At 72.3% G+C, this 21,279-nt stretch overlaps 1 protein-coding gene across 6 annotated transcripts in view; it reads left to right on the plus strand.

Annotated features, from left to right (window-relative positions):
- The first annotated feature begins 2,096 nt into the window (after positions 1-2,096).
- KCNH2 (potassium voltage-gated channel subfamily H member 2) overlaps positions 2,097-21,279 on the plus strand; it is a 28,692-nt gene continuing 9,509 nt past the window's right edge. For 5 of the 6 annotated variants that reach the window (XM_054518003.1, XM_054518014.1, XM_054518057.1 and 2 more), the window contains exons 1-6: positions 2,098-2,843; positions 4,243-4,473; positions 8,434-8,598; positions 9,154-9,618; positions 10,298-10,512; positions 19,980-20,405. In XM_054518003.1, the coding sequence (XP_054373978.1) occupies positions 2,768-2,843; positions 4,243-4,473; positions 8,434-8,598; positions 9,154-9,618; positions 10,298-10,512; positions 19,980-20,405 (1,578 nt within the window). In that variant the 5' untranslated portion in view covers positions 2,098-2,767. Of the gene's footprint in view, positions 2,844-4,242; positions 4,474-8,433; positions 8,599-9,153; positions 9,619-10,297; positions 10,513-19,979; positions 20,406-21,279 lie in introns of all 6 variants that reach the window. The other variant, XM_036399352.2, reaches the window with a different exon arrangement.

Here is a 21,279-nt window from a genome sequence, read left to right on the forward strand (position 1 = left end):
CCTCGTCCAGCCCCACAGACACCCCCGCACCCCACAGACACCCCCGCACCCCACATCCCCCCGTACCCCACAGACACCCCGCACCCCACAGCCCCATAGAACCCCCCGTACCCCACAGAGCCCCCGTACCCACAGACCCCCCCCGCACCCCACAGCCACCCTGTACCCCACAGACACCCCCGTACGCCACAGCCCCCCACAGCCCCCTCCGTACCCCACAGACACCCCCGCACCCCACAAACCCCCGTACCCCACAGCCCCCCCGTGCCCCACAGCCCTTCCGTACCCCACAGATCCCATCGCACCCCACAGCCCCCCCGTGCTCCACAGCCCCATAGAACCCCCCGTACCCCACAGACCCTCGCGCACCCCACAACGACCCCGTACCCCACAACCCCCGCCTGGCTCGGCTGAGCCCTGCTTAGTCTGCTCTGTCCGGTCACATTTGGTCGGACTTGGTCGGTCTGGTCAGTCCAGTGGATCCATTTGTGTCCGGTCGGTCCGTTAGGGTCCGGTCGGTCCATTCGGGTCTGGTCGGTCCCAGTCAGTCCATTCGCGCCCGTTCGGGTCCCTTCGGGTCCGTTCGTGGCCACTGAAAGCCGCTCGCAGCCGGTCGGTCCAGCCGGTCGTGTCGGGATCGGCCAGATCCGGTCGGGTCCGGTTGGCGGAGCCAGCCCGGCGGACCAGCCGGTTCCGTCGGTCTACTCGGGGCCTTTCGGGTCCGGTTGGTCCGTTCGGATCCGGTTGGTCCGTTCGGGTCCGGTTGGTCCGTTCAGTCCCGGCGGTCGCGGCCCCGGGCCCGGAGCCAGTTTCAGCACCTGGGACAGAGACCGGGAGCATCCAGGGCAGCGCCGGGCTGGGACTGAGGCCGGGACCGGGCTGGGACGGCGCGGAACCGGCACCGGGACTTGGGCTGGACGGGGCTCTGACCGGGACTGACTCCAGGGCCGGAAGAGAACTGGGACCGGACTGGGCTGACGTGGGACTGGGATCGGCACTGGGACAAGAACCGTGGCTGGGACTGGGATTGGTCTGGACTGGGACAGGACCGAGACCCTGGGACTGGGGCTGGTCTCTGGTTGCGACTGGGACCAGGACTGGGCCAGAAACGGACTGGGAATGAACTGGGATTGCATTGGACTGTGAAGGAACTGGACTGGTCTGGAAGTGGAGAGGGCTGGAATTTGAACTGGGACTTGGACTGGACTGGAACTGAGATTTGGACTGGATGGAGACTGATACTGGGACCAGACTGGACTGGGTCTGGACTGGAAAGGGGACTGGGATTAGGATTTAACTGGGACTGGGACCACAACTGAACAGGACAGGGACTAGATGAGGTCTGGGTTGAGATTGGGACTGGACAGGACTGGGAGTGGGACAGGAACTAGGACTATGACAGAGACTAGAATTAGGATTGGATAGAGATTAGGATTAGGCTGGGATCGGGCCTAGGGCAAGGGCTGGTCTGGGCCTGGTACTGGGGCTGATGCTGGAACTAGCCTGGGAAATGGGTTAGGCTGGGCTGGGATGGCAGGACTGGGACGGGGAGGCTCCCCCAGGACCCAGCTGGGGCTGTGCCGGGAAGCTCTGCTGCTGCCCCACATGGCCCCGTGTCCCTGTGTCCCACTGTCCTGCTGTGCCAGTGTCCCCACATCCCGATGTCACAGTGTCACGGTGTCCCACTGTGCTTTATTCTGGTGTCTTGGTGTCTAAATGTACCCGTGTCCGTGTGTCCCAGTGTCCCAATGTCCTGGTGACCCAGTGTTCCCATGCCCCCATGTCCTCATGTCCCCGTGTCGCGGTGTCCCCTCGTCCGGGTGTGTGGCCCCGTTGCAGAGCGGGGCTGTGGCCGGAGTGTCCCCCGGGGGTCGCGGGGCGTTGCGGGGATCCGGGGAGGGGGCGTGGCCCGGTGCCGGTGGGCGTGTCCGGGGCGGGGCGTGGCCAAGGGGCGCGCTGGGCGCCCCCGGGCGGGGCGGGGCGGGGGTCCCGGGCCCCCCCGCGGCCATTGGCTGCGCCCGCGCTGGCCCCGCCCCGGCCCCGCTGTCAACACGCAGCGCCCGCCGCGCCCGCGGGGCCGGGCCGGGCCGGGCCGGGCCGAGCGCAGGGACCAGCCCGAGCCGAGCCGAGCCGAGCCGAGCTCAGCCCAGCCCGCCCGAACCAGGCCGCGCCCGCCCGAGCGCAGCCGAACGGGGCCGGGCCGAGCCGAGCCGAGCCGAGCCCGGCCGAACCGAGTGCAGCCGAGCACAGCCGAACCCGGCGGAACCGCGCCGAACCCAGCTGAGCCCACCCGAGCTCAGGCCGAACCGAGCCGGGCCGAGCCGACCCAGCCGAACCGAACCGAACCGAAGCGGGCCGAACCCCGCCGCACCGAACCGGCCGAGCCCAGCTCAGCCCAGCCGTTCCGAGCGGAGCCGAGCCGTTCCGAGCTGTTCCGAGCGGCGGCGAGCGCGCGGGGCGGGTCCCGGTCCCCCCCGGCCGCTCCGTGACTAAATAAGGCCGATGGCGCGGCGCGCACCGGGCGGGTAGCGCGGGGGGGCTCGGCCCCGCCGCCCCCCTCCGGCTCCCCGCCCCGGACCCCCCCGGCCCCGCAGCACCGCGCCGGGGCGGGCGGGGTCCGGCCGCGGGCCGGGAGGGCCCCCCCGGTGCCGGGGCCCCCCCGGAGCGGCGCCGTCCTTGGCTCAAGGGCAGCGGGACCCCCCGCGGCGCGGGGCCCCCCCGGCCCCGGCCCCCCCGCCCCGCCGGCGCTGCCCATGGGCCCGGCACGATGCCGGTGCGGCGGGGGCACGTCGCCCCCCAGAACACCTTCCTGGACACCATCATCCGCAAGTTCGAGGGGCAGAGTGAGTGGGGGGCGCCGGGGGGCACCGGGGCCGGGAGCTGGGGGGCCCGAGGGGGATCCGCGCGGGGGCAGGGGATCGGGAGACACCGGGGAGCACCGGGCGGGGAGGGGAGCGAGGGGACAGTGGCCCCGGGTGGGTTTGTGGTGACAGGGTCAAGCCCGGCAGGAGGGACCCTGCTCGCCCTGGCGTCCCGGAGTCCCCAGCTCGGGGTGGGCTTGGGGTGGCCGGGACAAACCTGGCTGGTGGGGGATTCCTGCGCGCTGGTGGGGGACCTCCAGCAGCCCCCGGCTCTGGGCTGCCAGGACTGGGCCTTCCTCAGTCCCCGAGGTGTGGAGCCCCCAGCACCAGCTCAGGCTGCTGTGGGACTGGGGGTCCCCCTGGCCTGTGCCCCCCCACACTGCCCAGCAGCTGCTGCAGGGCGACCTGGCAGAGTGGGGGCTCCGGGAGACTGAAAATCGGGGGGTTCCCAGCGCCCCTCTGGGGTCAGGCCCTGGGCATCCCCCGGACTGGAGACAGGGCAGGGATGTGGGTGGATACTGCCCCTGGGCCGGGCTGGGGCTGTCACCTGCTGGGGACAGGCTGTGCTCGGGCGTCTGGCCTGGCTGAGCCGCTGCCCTCAGGGTGGGGTGCTGGGGTCCCAGGGTCCCCGTGGTAGTGGTGTCCCCAAGGGGTCTCTGCAGTTGTGGGAGTCCCTGTGGTGATGAGGGGGTCCCAGAGTCCCTGCTGTTGGGGGTCCCTGTGAGGTGTCCGTAGCTGTTGGGGGATCCCTGTGAGGTGTCTGTAGCTGTTGGGGGTTCCCTGCTGTTGGGGGGTCCCTGTGAGGTGTCTGTAGCTGTTGGGGGGTCCCTGTGGGGTGTCTGTAGCTGTTGGGGGGTCCCTGTGAGGTGTCTGTAGCTGTTGGGGGGTCCCTGCTGTTGGGGGATCCCTGTGAGGTGTCTGTAGCTGTTGGGGGGTCCCTGCTGTTGGGGGATCCCTGTGAGGTGTCTGTAGCTGTTGGGGGGTCCCTGCTGTTGGGGGTCCCTGTGAGGTGTCTGTAGCTGTTGGGGGGTCCCTGCTGTTGGGGGATCCCTGTGAGGTGTCTGTAGCTGTTGGGGGGTCCCTGCTGTTGGGGGGTCCCTGTGGGGTGTCTGTAGCTGTTGGGGCCCTGCTCTTGGGGGTCCCTGCCGTGCTGGGAGCCCCTGGGTCCCCGTGGTTATGGGGTCCCTATGATGGAGGGATCCCAGCAGTTCTGGGGTCCCCATGGTGGTGATGGCACCAGCTTAGGGGGTCCCTGGGGAACCAGCAGGATGATTCATGGCGTGGTGTCCGTGGGAAACCCAGAGCAGTGGGTGCATGGGTGGGTAGGGGGGACCCCCGCTCGGGGGGCTCCGGCCTGACCCGCGCCCCCCTGTCCCTCCAGGCCGCAAGTTCATCATCGGGAACGCGCGAGTGGAGAACTGCGCCGTGATCTACTGCAACGAGGGCTTCTGCCGGCTCTGCGGGTACTCGCGGGCCGAGGTGATGCAGCAGCCCAGCACCTGCGACTTCCTGCACGGGCCCCGCACGCAGCGCCGCGCCGCCGCCCAGATCGCACAGGCGCTGCTGGGCGCCGAGGAGCGCAAGGTGGAGATCTGCTTCTACCGCAAAGATGGTACGGACCCGCCCTGGGGGACAGCGGGGACAGCGGGGACAGCGGGGACAGCGGGGACAGCGGGGACAGCGGGCTGCGCTGAGCACCGCGGCAAGGGGGACACTGACCCGCCGGGGGCCTGCGCTGGGGACAGGGGCACAGGGGCACGGCTGGGTGGCAGGAGATGCTGGCACAGGGACACGGCTGGGTGGCAGGAGATGCTGGCACAGGGACACGGCTGGGTGGCCGGGGCTGTGGGCACAGGGACACGGCTGGGTAGCAGGAGATGGTGGCACAGGGACACGGCTGGGTGGCAGGGGCTGTGGGCACAGGGGCACGGCTGGGTGGCAGGAGATGCTGGCACAGGGACACGGCTGGGTGGCAGGAGATGCTGGCACAGGGACACGGCTGGGTGGCAGGAGATGGTGGCACAGGGGCACGGCTGGGTAGCAGGAGATGCTGGCACAGGGACACGGCTGGGTGGCAGGGGCTGTAGGCACAGGGACACGGCTGGGTGGCAGGGGCTGTAGGCACAGGGACACGGCTGGGTGGCAGGAGATGCTGGCACAGGGACACGGCTGGGTGGCCGGGGCTGTGGGCACAGGGACACGGCTGGGTGGCAGGAGATGCTGGCACAGGGGCATGGCTGGGTGGCAGGAGATGGTGGCACAGGGGCACGGCTGGGTAGCAGGAGATGCGGGCACAGGGGCACGGCTGGGTGGCAGGAGATGGTGGCACAGGGACACGGCTGGGTGGCCGGGGCTGTGGGCACAGGGACACGGCTGGGTAGCAGGAGATGGTGGCACAGGGACACGGCTGGGTGGCAGGGGCTGTGGGCACAGGGGCACGGCTGGGTGGCAGGAGATGCTGGCACAGGGGCATGGCTGGGTGGCAGGAGATGCGGGCACAGGGACACGGCTGGGTGGCAGGGGCTGTGGGCACAGGGACACGGCTGGGTGGCAGGAGATGGTGGCACAGGGACACGGCTGGGTGGCAGGAGATGGTGGCACAGGGACACAGCTGGGTGGCAGGAGATGCTGGCACAGGGACACGGCTGGGTAGCAGGAGATGCTGGCACAGGGACACGGCTGGGTGGCAGGAGATGTGGGCACAGGGACACGGCTGGGTGGCAGGAGATGCTGGCACAGGTGGGACCCCGGGGTCCCTGGCAGCCCCGGGGGCTCGCAGCGCTCTCCAGCCCCGCGGTGGCTCCCAGCAGGGTGCGAGCCTGGCGCTGGTGGCTCCAGATGGGCACCAGCCTCCTGCGAGCCCTCAGCCCCTCCTGGTACCACGGTGGCCGCCAGGTGGGCCCAGGGAGGCACTACGTGTCGTGGGTCCGGGGTTTCGGGTTGTGGGGTGCGGTGATCCCCACAAACGGGGGTGCGGGGGGCCGTGTCACCTGGAGCGGGCTGAGCTGGTGTCACAGTGCCACCGTCCCCGCGGGGTTGTGTGGAGCGCCCTGGCAGGCAACACCCCGAGGTCCCTGTGCCGGGAGGGGTGAGCTGTGCCCCGCAGAGCCCGGGCAGGGCTGGCTCCCGCCTTAGTGGTGCTGGTGCTTCCCCTCCGCGTGGCCCCGTGCCAGTGCCAGGTGTCCCGGCTGTCACCACAGCTGTCCCCGCTCTGGGCACACGGCCCCGGTTCCGGTGCTGGAGTAAACAAAGCCGGTGCCAGCTGCCGGCGTGGCCACAGCGCCGAGCAGAGCCCTGTGGGGTGGGCCGGGGCCAGAGGCCCCCTCCCGGCCCTGGGACCCCCACCCTGCTGCACGGCTGTGCCTGGCACGCCCCTGTGCCCCTTGGACTCTGCGGTGCCGGGGCTCTGGGGCACAGGGGGGGACACGGGTGCCCCCCTGGAGCCGTGTTGTGCCCTCATTAGGGTGACACTGATTGGCCTGCCCGGTGCCACAGGCGTGGGGGAAAGGGGCCTCCTGCCTGGGGCCTTCCCTGGGTCCCCAGAGACCTCGACACCCCCTGAGCAGCGTGGGGGTCTCACCCCTTACCAGCCCCGTCTGCTGCCAGGGAGAGGTGGGACAGGGGGGTCCCAGAGGTGATGAGGGGTCCCTGCCCCTGCCAGCCCTTGGGAGCTTCTGTGGGGCCCAAGGGTAAGTGTGGTGGGGGCTCTGGGGGTGCTCTGGCAGCCCCCTCTGGGACAGGGGCAGTCCATGGGGTCCGCCTGTCCCTTGGGACGGGCAGGGACCCTTGGCAGTGAGTTGGCTCTGGGGGTCCTGGTGCTGCAGTGATGCCGCCGCGGGGGTCTCCTCCCCGTGCTGCCAGCCACGGTGTGAGGGTGCTGGGGGCTCCCCTCACTGCCCTGGGCCCCCCAGGCTCCATGGGCAGGGACTCCCGGTGCCCCCGGTGTCGCTGCCATGCCACGGTGCCCTCGGGATCGTGCCGTGGTGCTCACCGGCAGCCTGCAGCCCCCGCCCCGAGCCCCAGGGTTGTGCCGGTGCCCGGTGCCGTGTCCTGCTGCCTGGAGCCGCGGTGGAGCCCTGGAGCCGCCGCGGCTCCGCGCTGCTGCTGCTGCTGCTGCTGCAGCCATTTGTCTTTGCGACGTGTTGTTTACGGTACCGGGGACGCGCGGAGGTCACGGCGCCCCTGGGGCACCTGTGTCCCCACAGGGACACCTCAGGGACCCCGGGCTGGCTGGGGACAGGGAGGGGGCACCGGCACCCCCGGCGGCCTTTGGGGACCCCCGTGCGTGGCCCCTGGTGTCGGGGCGGGGTGGGAGCACCAAGGGCTGAATCGGGGCTTTGTCACTGTGACACCTCGGGGTGCGGGTCCCCCCCGTGTCAGAGGGGCGTCCCCAGCCTGGCTGCCGGGCTGGGGGTGCAGGTGGCTCCTGGAGCGGGGCTGCGGGTCCCAGGGCAGTGGGTGCAGTGGGGGGAGCAGGGATGGGGGAGCAGGGATGGGGGCCAGGGGCGTCCCCCCGCTTTGGGGGTCCCGGTGCCCCGTGCAGTCACAGGGAGCGGTGTGGGTGCTGGGGGTGCAGTGTGGGGGTGAGGGGGGGTTTGGGGCGCAGCTCTGGGGGTCGATGGTGCACCGAGGGTGAGGGGGGCGAGGGGGACAGTTCCCGTTGCAGCGGGGTACCCCTCCCTGTGCCACTGCGGTCCCCCCGTGCCCGCTGTGCCCCGGGAGCAGCCCCCACCGGCAGCTGGACCGGAGCTCTCGGCCCCGCGGGGGCGGATGGAGCCGCAGCGGCCCCGGCTTGGTGGCACTGATCCCCTCACAGTGCTGGCTCTGCCAGGACCCCGCGGCAGCCCGGTGCCACCCCGTGCCACCCCGTGCCACCCCGTGCCACCCCGTGCTGGCCTGCGGCCCCGCGTGCGTCAGGGAATCCCCCCGCCGCGGGCACGGGAGCGGGGACGGTGCCAGCTGGCACCCGCCGTGCCAGGCTGCCGGGCCCGGTGCCAGCCGGGGGGACACCGTCAGCGGGACTCGGTGCTTGGCGTCACCCGCGTGTCCCCCGGCACCTCCCACCTGCGTCCCCTTAGGGTGAGGGGTGCCGGGGGCAGCAGGATGCCCCCCCCGTCCCCCAGAGGTTGCCCCGGGCTGCCCTGAGCACCCCCAATCCCCCCCCCGCCCCCAGCTGCGGCACCGGATTAACGCCACAGCTGTTAACGAGTTCCGAGCGGATTAACCCTGCCCGGCACCCCCAGAGCCCCCCCGGCGCCGCTGCCCACGCACAGACACGCCACGGCATCTGGGGGGGGGAGAAAGGGGCACCCCCCCTTCCGTGCCTCAGTTTCCCCCGCGGTGGGGCTGCACTGGGGCTGTCTGGTGGGGCCAGCGTTGGGGGGCAGGCAGAGGTGATCCCGGGCGGGGCAGGAGGGGGGGTCAGCAGGAATGGGGGGCAGCAGGGGTCTCCCCAGGAGGGGGTGCCCAGCAGGGACAGGGGCAGCGTCTCCCGGGATGTCTGGGGCCAGGCAGGGGTGCCCTCCCGGGTGGGGGTGCCACCCCCCCATGTCACTGTCCCCCCTCCCCGCAGGCAGCTCCTTCCCGTGCCTGGTGGACGTGGTGCCAGTGAAGAACGAGGATGGCACCGTCATCATGTTCATCCTCAACTTCGAGGCCGTGAGGGAGCCTGAGCCCGGGGAGGCCCCGACCCCCAGCACCAACCACTGGGTCACCCCGGCCCCCTGGGGCCCTGCAGGTACGGGGACAGGGACACGGGGTCACCCCAGGTATGGGGACACAGGGACACGGGGTCACCCCAGGTATGGGGACAGGGACACGGGGTCACCCTCAGGTATGGGGACAGGGACACGGGGTCACCCCAGGTATGGGGACACAGGGACACGGGGTCACCCTCAGGTATGGGGACAGGGACACGGGGTCACCCCAGGTATGGGGACACAGGGACACGGGGTCACCCCAGGTATGGGGACAGGGACACCAGGTGACCCCCACGTATGGGGACAAGGACACCGGGTCACACCCTCCTCCTGGGTTCCTGCAGGGGCAATGGGGTCAGTGCCACCGGGCTGGCATCAGCCCGTGTCCTGCTGACCTCACGTCCCAGGTGTTGCTTTGGGGCACGTGGGGACAGTGGCAGCACCGTGAGGAGAGGGTCAGACCCCGCCCCCGGCCCCAGCCCTGACTCCGGGGTGCAGCCGATCCCTGTGGCTGGAGCAGCCCCGGGTGGGGGTGTGGAGCTGCTCCTGCCCCTGTCCCCAGCCCGGGTGTGACCCAGCGCTGTCCCTCTCAGGGCGCAGCCGGTCCCTGCGGCTGAAGCTGCTGGCGCTCACGGGCAGCCGCCAGTCGCTGCCCCCGGAGCCGCCGGACGTGGTGGTCGTGGACCCGGGGGTTATGGAGCCGCTGGCCACGGAGCCAGCGCCGGCCGCCAGCGATTCGGGCCCCGAGGACGCCTCCTCGTCGCTGGAGCCCGGAGCCGGGGACCGTCCCGAGGACGAGGCGGTGCTGATGGGGGACCCTGAGCCGCCGGTGACGCAGTCCTCGCCGCGGGCCGAGCGCCTGGCGCTGGCCTTCGCCAACCACAGCCTGGCCCGGAGCCGCTCTCGGGAGCGCCGGTCCCGGGAGAGCCTCCGCAGCCTCCGCCGGGCGTCGTCCGTCGATGACATCGAGGCCATGAAGGGGGACGGGGACAAGCGCTGCCACAGCCGCCACGCCAGCGCCAGCGCCGGCACCGGCCTGCACCGCGGCTCCAGCACCGGTACGGGGACAGCAAGAGGGGTGGGGACATGGGGACACGGGGGACAGCCACCGGGGCGGGGGACACAGGGACAGCCAGCGGGGTGGAGACACAGGGACAGCCACAGCCATCGGGCCTGAGGACACAGGGACAGCAATCGGGCCTGGGGACACGGGGGCAGCCACCGGGGCTGGGGACACGGGGACAGTCACAGCCACCGGGGCTGGGGACATGGGGACAGCCACAGCCAGGGACACTGAGGACTCCCATCCCACCACCCCACAGCAGGGGCTGGGGACACCCCCCCAATCACCCCAGACGCTCCTGGCCCATCCTGCAGCCCCCTGAGCCACAGGGTGGAGTCACCCTGGGAATCACCTCGGAGTCACCTCGTTGGCCCCAGAGCTCGTTAAGGGTAATAAGATAAGGGACAGTTATTGTAATGACATTAAAGGTAACTGAGAGCAGCTCTGCAGGCCCCTGGGGGGGCCGGTGGCACACGGGCCGCTGGCACACGGGCTGGTGGCACACGGCTGGGGGTCTGTCCCCGCCCTGGGGCTCCACATTCCCTTCACCTGCCGTGGGACCCCTGCCGCAGGAGCCCGGGGGAGCAGTGGGAGCTGCCCCGCGGATCCAGGCTCTGTGCCGGGTGACGGTGCCCCTGCCGTGTGACAGCACGGTGCCGGTGTGTCCCCTGCAGGCGCGGTGGCCGCCGTGCGCAGCGCGCTGCTCAACTCCACGTCGGACTCGGACCTGGCGCGGTTCCGGGCCATCGGCCGCATCCCCCAGATCACCCTCAACTTCATGGACCTGCAGCCGGGGGGGCTCCTGGCCCCGCCCCCGGCCCCCCGGCCCATCATCGCCCCCACCAAACTGCGCGACCGCACCCACAACGTCACCGAGAAGGTCACTCAGGTGAGACCCGGACCGGGGGACACGGGTGACGCGGTGAGCCCTGGGGCTGTGGAGGGCCCCGGGGTGGGTGGGAGCTGACTGGGTGATGCTGGAGGTGATGCCAGAGGTGGCCAAGCGGTGACAAAGGTTACCGGGGAATGCCACGGTGGCCAGGTGCTGCTGGAGGTGGCCAGGTGAGGCCAGGTGCCCGGGAGGTGCCAGAGGTGGCACGTGGTGCAGACATGGCTGGGCTGTACCGAGGCATCCGGGCGGTTTCAGTGTGGCCAGGCCGTGCCAGGATGGCCCAGCAGTGACAAAGTGTCCGAGCCATGACAAGATGTCCAGGCAGTGCTGGAGGTGGCCGAGTGCCGCCAAAGTGTCTGGGTGACGCCAGAAGTGACCGAGTGGTGCCAAAGTGACCAGGCGGTGCCAAGGTGGCTCGGTGATGCTGGGGGCACTGGCCGGGCGTCGTGACCGTGGTGTTCTGGGGAGGTGGGTGCCGTGGCTGGGGGCAGCCAGGTCCGGGACAGGCCCTGGGGGGCTCCAAGTGAGATGCAGGGGACAAACACCCCCCCGGTGCCATTGTGCCCCCGGCCCCGGTGCCGTTATTCCCCCGGCCCCGGTGCCGTTGTACCCCTGGCCCCGGTGCCGTTGTTCCCCCGGCCCCGGTGCCGTTGTTCCCCTGGCCCCGGTGCCGTTGTTCCCCTGGCCCCGGTGCCGTTGTACCCCCGGCCCCGGTGATGCCGTTGTTCCCCCGGCCCCGGTGCCGTTGTTCCCCCGGCCCCGGTGCCGTTGTTCCCCTGGCCCCGGTGCCGTTGTTCCGCTGGCCCCGGTGCCGTGCCTGCCGGGTGCCAGGCACTGGCGGCCGCCGCTAATCCGCGGCCCGTTGTGTAACCGCCATCTGCCGCGGGAGCAGGAGGCGCCGCTTAATTACACCCTCATTTCCCTCCGCTAATGATCCGGGGGGGCCGGCGGCTCCGGGCATCCCCGGAGGGCCGTGCGGGGTGGGGACCCGCTGTCTGTCCCGCCCCGCGCCGCCCCGGCCCGGGCTGTCCCCGGGGTCCCCGGCAGCTGGCGGGGGACGGAGCAGCCCCGGCGCATCTGCCCGGCCCCCTCGGCTCCCCCGGCCCCGCACCTGCCCGCACACGTGAGGGGCCCCGTGGGGATCCCCGCTCCCGCACGGAACTCCAGGCCCTGCCGCCGGTGCTGGAGCAGCCGCAGGGCCCTCGGTGGGGCGGAGGACCCTTTCTGTGGGCCGGAGCGACCCTCTGCGGGCTGGAGGGACCCTTGTGGGGGTGGCACCCCCCTCACTCTGCATCCCCGCCCCCCAGCTCCTCTCGGAACCTCTTGATTGCCCCGGCCGTGGTTAACTGTGCCGCCAGGGTGACGCTGCGCTCCCACTTCCCCGCCGGAGCCACGGGGCCGTGAGGGGACACGGGGGAGCACGGCTGCGGTCACCGGGCCGGGCTGTGCCCCCGGCACGGCGGGGGAGTCTCGGGGTGCCCCGGCTGGGGGAGTCTCGGGGTGCCCCGGCTGTGTGCTCGGGGAAACGGGGGACACGGCCGCAGGGGACACGGCCACAGGGGACACGGAGGCAGGGGACACGGACACAGGGGCCGTGGGGCTGTCCCCGGCTCAGGCACGGCTCGGCCCCTCGGGTCGGTGGCTCTGGGGGACAGGGTGTCCCTGCAGCGGCACCGTGATTCACCCGCGGGGCCGGAGCCAAGCGCCCGTCAAGGTCACCGCGCTCTAGGTGACAGTGACAGGGGCCTGGTGTGGCCGTGACACCCCCAGGGCTCATGGGACCCCCGGGAACTCCTGCTCCGTTCTGGAGGGGATCCCCGGGTGGAGCAGGATAGGGCGGGGGGACCCCAGCCCCATTCAGGGGGTGTGGGGACCCGGCGGTGCCACCAGCCAGGACGTGTCACTGGGGATCGCTGGCTGTTGGGGCGGCTTGGGGACACCAGGGCCCCCAGTGCAGGACGAGTCCTGCCGACCCCGGACCCGCTGCCCCGCAGGTCCCTCTCGTCGGGGCTGGGGGTGCCCGGGGGGGCCGGGCGGGCGCAGCCGTGGGGCACTGCCAGGGCTGGGCAGTGGCCAGGGACACGGGGACATCGGGAGCCGTGAATCAGCCGGGGCTGCCAGGGCCAGCTCACCGCTACCGTCACCGTGCGTGTCCCCGTCACCGTCCGTGTCCCCACCACCACTGTCCCCGTCATCCTCCCCGTCCCCATCCCGCGGTGACAGCGCTGTGCCAGTCACACTTCGGGGATCCCTCCCGGATCCTGGGGGGCCGCGGTGCCGCGGGCAGGGGGTGGCTGTGGAGCAGGCGGGGAAGGCACCGGTTCCGCGGGCCCCCGCGCCCCACCTCGGCCCGGAGTCCCCGCGGGGCCGTTCCCGGGCGCTCCCGGTCCCTCCCCCGGGGAGTGGCGAGGGCTGGAGCCGGGGGGGCCCGGCGGGGGCGAGCGGCGGGGAGGGCTCGGGGGGTCCCGCCCCGCTCCATCTGCCGCGCGCAGGGCCGGGGGGGCGCGGGGACCCCCGGAGCGCGGCCATGGCCCCGGCGCGGCGCGACAGCGGGGACCGCGCCGAGCGCCCCGACGGGGAGCGGCGGGAGCGGGTCCGCCGGGCCGTGCGGGTCTCCAGCCTGGTGGCACAGGAGGTACGGGCCGGCCGGGGCCGCGTTCGGCGGCGCGGGAGGCGCGGGGGTCCCGGGGGTCCTCGCCGGGAGGAGAGCGAGACCCCCGGTTTGTAGCGGCGCACGTGGGCTCGGGGTCCCGGGGCGTCCCCCGGCGGCACAGGGGAAACGGAACGGGGCGGGGGGGCACCGGGCGTTGTGGGGAGCGGCTCTGGGGGTCGCCGGGGGATCGGGGAGCTCTGGGGAGGGTCCGCCCCCCCCGGGGACCGGGGTCCCATTGTCTTTGCGCCGTGCGCGGGCTCGGCGTGCCGGGGCTGTCCCCACGGCGGGATGGAGGGCACGGAGCGCTGGGGACAGCGGTGGGCGCTGCGGGCGGCTCCGGGCGGCTCCGAGGGTCCCCCCGCGCTGGGAACGGGGCCCCGCCGTCGTCCCACGGCTCGCGGGCACGGGGGTGTCCCCATGTCGGGATGGGGGACAGGCACCGGGGATCGCGGCCGGAGCGTTGGGATGGGTTTGGAGGTCCCGGGATTTTCGGGGGGCTCTCCCCCCACGGTGGGAACAGGGACCCGCGATTTCTGCTGCCACGCGTGGGTGCGGGGTGTCCCCACGCCGGGCTGGGGCACACGGAGCAGGGCTGGCACGGGGAGTGGCAGCAGGCGGCTCTGAGAGGCTGCGGGGGGCTGGGGGTCCCGAGGGGGTCTGGCGTGTCCCCGCTGGGGAAGTGGCTCCCGCAGGGGCCGTGGGGTACCGGGGGTGCCGGGGGTACCGGGCACTGGCGGTTGTGGAGGGTGGCTCTGGGGGTCCAGGGGGATCTGGGGTCCCCCAGTGCCCCCGGGGGTTGGGGGCATAACCCCCTCATGGGTCCGCACTGCCCACCTGGTGCCACGGCCGGGCCCGGCGCCGTGTCCCGCTGTGCCGCGGTGCCTGTGGTGTGCCGCGGGGTAACGGCTCGTGCCTGGCGCGGCCTCTGCTGTGTCCCCGGCGGTCCCCAGAGTGTCCCCGGCGGTCCCCAGAGTGTCCCGGCTCCTTGCAGCCGTTCCCTTGCCGTGGCCGTGGCTTTGGGGTGGGTGTGGGTCAGTGCCAGCGTCACTGGGCAGGGGTCGGGGCTGGGGCGGGCGCGCCGCCCCCAGGGACGTCACCCCGTCCCCCAGGGACGTCACCCTGTCACGGGGCCTGTCCCCCACCGTGCCACGGGCGCCAGAGGCAGCGGGTGCCAGTGTCGCTGCCCGCCCGGGCGGCCCCGTGTGCCCCGTGCCCATGTCGGGGGGTCCCGAGGGGGCTGCGACGCCGCAGCTCAGCGCCGTGAGTACCCCATGGCACGGGGAGGGGACGGCGGAGGGGTCCCCAGCACGGGATGTCCGTGTCAGGGTGTCCCCACACTGCTCTGGTGTCACCTGGCAATAGCTGGCAGTGCCCCGCTGTGCCCGCAGCGGGTGACAGCTGCCGGGTGGGGACATGGGGGTCAGTGTCCCTCGGGCTGGGGGTGTCCCCGGCCCCCCAGCGCCTCAGGGGCAGTGACAGGGTGGGTGTCAGTGTTCAGGCTGGGGACGGCTGAGGGTCTTGGACCCTGGTGGGGCATGGGGTGGGTGCCCGGGCCTGGTTAGGGCCCGTGTGGGGTACCCAGGGAGGTGTCGGCTGCCCAGGGAGGGGTGGGGTACGTGCCAGGGCTGGTGTTGGGCGCCTGTGGGTGCTGGTACCTGCTGGGGCAGGATTTGGGGCTCTGTGGCTGTGGGGTCTCTGCTGGAGCAGGATTTGGGGCTCTGTGGTTGTGGGGCACTCACTGGGGCAGGGTTTGGGGCTCTGTGGCTGTGGGGCACTCACTGGGGCAGGGTTTGGGGCTCTGTGGCTGTGGGGTCCCTGCTGGGCAGAGTTTGGGGCTCTGTGGCTGTGGGACACTCACTGGGGCAGAGTTTGGGGCTCTGTGGTTGTGGGGCACTCTCTGGGGCAGGATTTGGGGCTCTGTGGCTGTGGGGTCCCTGCTGGGCAGGGTTTGGGGCTCTGGGACTCTCAGGTCCCTGCCAGAGCAGGGGTGGGGTCCCTGCTGGGCTGGGGGGGAGCAGGGACGGGGCAGCGACAGAGGGGGGGTCGGTGCCCCGGGGGGTGCTGAGGGGCCCGGCCGGGTGCAGGGGGGTCAGCCCGGGTGTCGGGGGAGCAGGGGGGTCGGTCAGGGTCTCGGGGGGCTCTCGGGGGGTGCAGGGGTCCCAGCCAGGGTCTCGGGGGGCTCTCGGGGGTGCAGGGGTCCCAGCCAGGGTCTCGGGGGGCTCTCGGGGGGTGCAGCCTGTCCCTGTCCCTGTCCCTGTCCCGGCCGGTATTTGGGGTGCCCGTGGGCGCAGGTGTCTGGGTCGCGGCAGGTGCGGCGCCGGGTGTCCCGGGGGGGCGGGGGGTGGCGGTGTCACCGCAGGTGTCGGGGACGCGTCACCGGGGCGGGACGTGTCGCCGCGTGTTGCCGAACGTGTCACCGGCACCGCCGCCATCTGTGTCACCGTGACTGACGGGTGTCGGGGCGGGGGGGTGGCACCGGGCCCGGGGCGCTCGGGATGTCGCCGCATATCGGCTCTGTCCCGACATACGCGCCACGGGTGGGGGGTCCCAGCCGTGCTTGGGGTGTCCCCAACCCCTCTTCATGGCACCCCCGAGCCCTGCTAGGGTGGGGGCTGCCCCCAGGGCTCGGGGACACGCTGGGCTGGGGGCTGTCCCCGTGGCGGGGGGACACGCTGGGCTGGGGGCTGTCCCTATGGAGAGGGGACACGCTGGGCTGGGGGCTGTCCCCGGGGCTCGGGGACACGCTGGGCTGGGGGCTGTCCCTGTGGAGGGGGGACACGCTGGGCTGGGGACTGTCCCCAGGGCTCGGGGACACGCTGGGCTGGGGGCTGTCCCTGTGGAGGGGGGACACGCTGGGCTGGGGGCTGCCCCGCCATTTGGGGGGCTGGAGACCCCACGGCTGCGGCCAGGGGGACTCTGCGTGTCCCCCGTGCATGCGGGGGGCTGGCACGGGGAGGGGGTGCCAGGACAGTCCCTCGGCCTCGCTGGGGCCCCCGGGAAGGGGCAGGGGCTGCGCTGGGTGTATCCTGGGGGGCTGTGCCTGAGCGGGGGTCCAGGTTAGGGGTCCCGAGCTGAGGGCGAGCTCAGGTGGGCTGCGGGCCACCCCCAGTGGCTCGGGGGGGGGCGGGGGTCTGTCCCTGTAGACGGCGGGACCCCCCCCGCCCCCGGGGCCTGCCGCGGCCCCCGCCCCCCACGCCGCAGGCCGGGCTCTGTCCCACTTTGCCGCGGCAGCTGCGATAAATTTAGCGGCGGGAGCGGCTGGTGGCTGGAAACGCCCCCCGCCCCTCCCCCGCTGTCCCCCCTGCCCGCCCCTCCCCCCGAGCCAGCACAGCCAGGGGGGCTCGGGGCTGGGGTCCCCCCCAGGGGACACCCCCGGGCTCCCCGCTGGCACCGGGGGGGGCTCCGTGCACCGTACCTGTCACCCCCCGTGTCCCCGTACCTGTCACACCCCCCGTGTCCCCGTACCTGTCACCCCCCGTGTCCCGGTACCTGTCACCCCCCGTGTCCCCGTACCTGTCACCCCCCGTGTCCCCGTACCTGTCACACCCCCCGTGTCCCGGTACCTGTCACACCCCCCGTGTCCCCGTACCTGTCACACCCCCCGTGTCCCCATACCTGTCACACCCCCCGTGTCCCTGTACCTGTCACCCCCCGTGTCCCGGTACCTGTCACACCCCCCGTGTCCCCGTACCTGTCACCCCCCGTGTCCCTGTACCTGTCACCCCCCATGTCCCGGTACCTGTCACACCCCCCGTGTCCCTGTACCTGTTACCCCTCGTGTCCCGGTACCTGTCACACCCCCCGTGTCCCGGTACCTGTCACCCCCTGTGTCGCCGTACCTGTCACACCCCTCGTGTCCCCGTACCTGTCACCCCCCTGTCCCCGTACCTGTCACACCCCCCGTGTCCCCGTACCTGTCACACCCCCCGTGTCCCGGTACCTGTCACACCCCCCGTGTCCCGGTACCTGTCACACCCCCCGTGTCCCCGTACCTGTCACACCCCCCGTGTCCCGGTACCTGTCACACCCCCCGTGTCCCGGTACCTGTCACCCCCCGTGTCCCGGTACCTGTCACACCCCCCGTGTCCCGGTACCTGTCACCCCCCGTGTCCCGGTACCTGTCACCCCCTGTGTCCCCGTACCTGTCACACCCCCCGTGTCCCCGTACCTGTCACCCCCCGTGTCCCCGTACCTGTCACACCCCCCGTGTCCCCGTACCTGTCACCCCCCTGTCCCGGTACCTGTCACCCTCCGTGTCCCGGTACCTGTCACCCCCTGTGTCCCCGTACCTGTCACCCCCCGTGTCCCGGTACCCGTCACCCCCCGTGTCCCGGTACCTGTCACCCCCCGTGTCCCCAGGGCCCTGTGCCATCCGTGCCACCCCCGGGGGGCGCGCCTGGGGCTCGGGGGGTGTTGGGGTGCAGCCCCACCAGGAGGGGGTGGCAGCGGGGACCCCCGCACGCGGGGCAGGGGTGGCCTCGTCCCTCTGTCACTCGGTGCGTGGGGACACGGGTGGCAGCGGGAATCCCCCGCGTGGGGGTGGCGGCTGTGACGCAGGAGCTGCCGTGTGTCCCAGTGCTGTCATCGCGTGTCACCGCGTGTCCCGGCGCTGTCACCGCGTGTCGCGGCAGCACCGCCGTGTGTCCCAGTGCCATCGCTGTGTGTCCCTGGGGCGGGCTGGGCTGCCTGTGTCACTGTGTGTCACCGCGTGTCCCGGTGCCAGCACCGCGTGTCCCAGCACCCCGTGGCTGTTCCCCGCGAGGCCACCGCGGCTGGTGGCCTCTGGGGACAGAGGTGACGGGGCCTGTGTCCCGGGGGGGCTGTGGCAGTGGAGGACATGTTCTGGCTGGGATGGGACCCGCATTCCAGTCTGTGGGCACCGCACGGGTGGGGGACATCCCTGGCGTGTCCTGGTGTGTCCCTGGTGTGTCCCCTGCGTGTCCCTGGCACGGGTGTGGCCCCTGACGCCCCGCTCGTTGCCATGGGCAGCGCTGTCCCCGCACACCTGGGGCAGGTGGGGGTTCCTGGGTGCCCTGGGGGCGCCCGGGGGCTGTCGGGGGTTGTGACATGTCGCAGCCCGTGCCGCGTCGCCCGAGGGCACCCGCAGCCGCAGCGCTGTCCCCGCGCTGTCCCCGCAGCCGGGGGGCCCGGGGGGCGCTGGGGGGCCGGGGGGGCAGCCCTGGCCGTGGCCGTGGCGGCGGCAGCGGAGCAGCCTGGGAAAAATTTCCGCCCCAATAATTCCTGTCGGCTCGGGCGGAGCGCGGCTGGCGCACCGCGCCGGGGGTCCCCGCTCCCACCGGGGGTCCCCATCGCCGCCGGGGGTCCCCGCTCCCACCGGGGGTCCCGGGGCACGCGATGGGCGCGGGGCCGGGCCGGGGGGGTCCCTGGCAGCCCCGGGCCGGCGGGGGCTGACCCCGCTGCCCCATCCCGAGGATGCTGCCCGCGCTCCTGCAGCTGCTGCAGGAGTTCCCGGGCGCCTCCCCCGCGCCCCCCCGGGCCGGGCCGCCCCCCGGGCCCTGCCCCATGCCCGGGGTCCCGCTCTGCAGCGCCTGCCTGGGGCTCCGCCGCGATGGCACCGGGCACGGAGGACAGCAGGAGCAGGTACCGGTGCCGGCCCTTCCTGCGCCCCCTGACCCGGCCGGTGGGGCGGGGGTGCCGCGGAGGTGGGGGCTCTGTGCCCACCCGAGACCTGGCGGGGGCTGTGGGGGCCGCGTCCGTGTCCTCGGCATGGTTCGGGAGGGTGCGGGGCTTACATAAAGCTCTGGCTCTGCGTGACGGGGGCACCCCGGCCCCCCAGGGGTCCCCTCGGGCTGGGGGCCGATGGGGGAGCGGGGGGGATGGCGCCCATCCCCTCCTGGTGCTGCGGCAGCAGATGGAGCCCCACAATGGGCCCGGGGGGGCAAGGGGACCCCGGGGCGGCAGGGGCACTGTGACCCCCACAGGGCAGAAGGGAGGCTGTGACCCCTGTGGGGCACAGGGCGGGGGGCGTGGGGCGCCCCTGTCGCCTCTCACCCTTGCCATGGGGCTGTGCGGGGTGATGGACCCTGTGGAGCACCCCGAGGGTGACCAGGACCCCACAAGGACGTGCAGGTGCTCTGCACAGGGACTGGCGCGTGGGGAGGGTTCTGTGCCCTCCTGGTGGAAATGCCAGGGGGAGGCTGTGCCCCCCGATGGGGGTGGGGGCACAGAGCTGGGGCACAGGGCAGCACCGTGGGGTGGGAGCTGCCCTGGTGCTGTTTGTGGGGCACGAGGGGGTTGTGGGGTAGCTCTGTGCTGTGCAGGGCCATGGTCCCCCCTGTGACCCCCTGTCCCCCCCTGTCCCCCCTGGTCACACGTGGTGGTGTCCCTGCACCCCTCATTGCCCGTGCTGGGCTCCCTCTGCCCCCCCAGAGTCACAGAACGTTGGTTTTGGGAAGGACCTTTAAGACCACCAGGTCCAGTGATGAGCACCCAGCGCAAAGGCAGGCTGGGCAGGAGGGTCAGAGGGGTCGGGGCAGGAGGGTCAGGGGGGTCTGGCCAGGAGGATCCTGACCCAGGTGCTCACCTGTCCCCAGGCTGGGGGTGTGAGCCCTGCAGCAGCACTGCCCCCCTGCAGCCCCCCACATGCCCTTGTTGGGGTCACACCTCACCCCAGAGTGTCACAGCACCGCTGAGGTTGTAAAGGCCCCCCAGAACACCTGGGTCCAGCCCTGACCCAGCCTGGCCAAGGCCACCATCCCCTGGCCCGGGCACTGGTCGGGGTTGGGGTGGCCGGGGCAGAGTGCTGTGGGGTGTTGGGGTGCAGGCTGAGCCCCGTGTCCCCCCGTGCCAGGTGCTGTCCCTGGGCGCTGATGTGCTCCCCGAGTACAAGCTGCAGGCGCCGCGCATCCACCGCTGGACCATCCTGCACTACAGCCCCTTCAAGGCCGTGTGGGACTGGCTGATCCTGCTGCTGGTCATCTACACGGCCATCTTCACGCCCTACTCGGCCGCCTTCCTGCTCAGCGACTCGGAGGAGGCGCAGCGGCACCACTGCGGCTACTCCTGCAGCCCGCTCAACGTGGTGGACCTGATCGTGGACATCATGTTCATCATCGACATCCTCATCAACTTCCGCACCACCTACGTCAACTCCAACGAGGAGGTGGTCAGCCACCCCGCCAAGATTGCCATCCACTACTTCAAGGGCTGGTTCCTCATCGACATGGTGGCCGCCATCCCCTTCGACCTGCTCATCTTCGGCTCTGGCTCTGAGGAGGTGACAGGGGACACGGGGACACGGGCTGCCAGCCCCGCTGGCCGGGCAGTGCTGCTCTGGGGGTCTGGGGTGTGTCTAGGGGTCCCACCCATGCCCCCAGTGCTGGGGTGGATGTTGGGGTGGTGGGGGCTGGTCCTGGGTGCTGGGTCTGCCCACAGGGAGTGCCTGGGGGTCCCGCATGTACCCCCAGGCCAGGACACCACAGTGCCTCTGGTGACCCCCCTGAACCCCCTGCCCAGATCCCCCAAACCTCCTGCCCAGAGCCCCCTGAACCCCCTGCCCAGATCCCCCAAACCCCCTGCCCAGAGCTCCCCAAACCTCCTGCCCAGACCCCCCCAGAACCCCCTGCCCAGAGCCCTCTGAACCCCCTGCCCAGACCCCCAGAACCCCCTGCCCAGAGCCCCCTGAACCCCCTGCCCAGGCCACCTTTGCTCTGGGTGGGACAGCAGGGACACTGGGGCTGGTATGGGGAGGGGGACAGGGGCTCATGGCCCCCTCTGCCCTACCAGGGGTCTGTGGGGGCTCTCTGGCTCTGGTGACCCCCCCTTTCCTCCCTCCCCAGACACCTTCAGCCTGGGGGGCACCTGGGGCAGGGGGAGACCCCAGAATGGAGGTGCCTGGCTTGGGGCAGGGGCCCCCCACCCTTTTGGGGTCCTGAGGGTGTCTCTTCACTGTCGACCCCCCACTTTTTCCTGTCCCCCAGACAATGACACGGGTGGGGCTGCTGATGGGGGGAGAGAGGATGAAACCCCCCCAGGCCCCCTCTCCCTTCTGTGGGTGCCCTGGGTTGGGTATCCCCAGCCCTGTAACCCTTTCCCTGCCGCTCCCAGACCACGACGCTGATCGGGCTGCTGATGGGGGCAGAGAGGATGGA

Source organism: Molothrus ater, chromosome 1 (genome assembly GCF_012460135.2).
Source record: "Molothrus ater isolate BHLD 08-10-18 breed brown headed cowbird chromosome 1, BPBGC_Mater_1.1, whole genome shotgun sequence".
Taxonomy (NCBI): Eukaryota; Metazoa; Chordata; class Aves; order Passeriformes; family Icteridae; genus Molothrus; species Molothrus ater.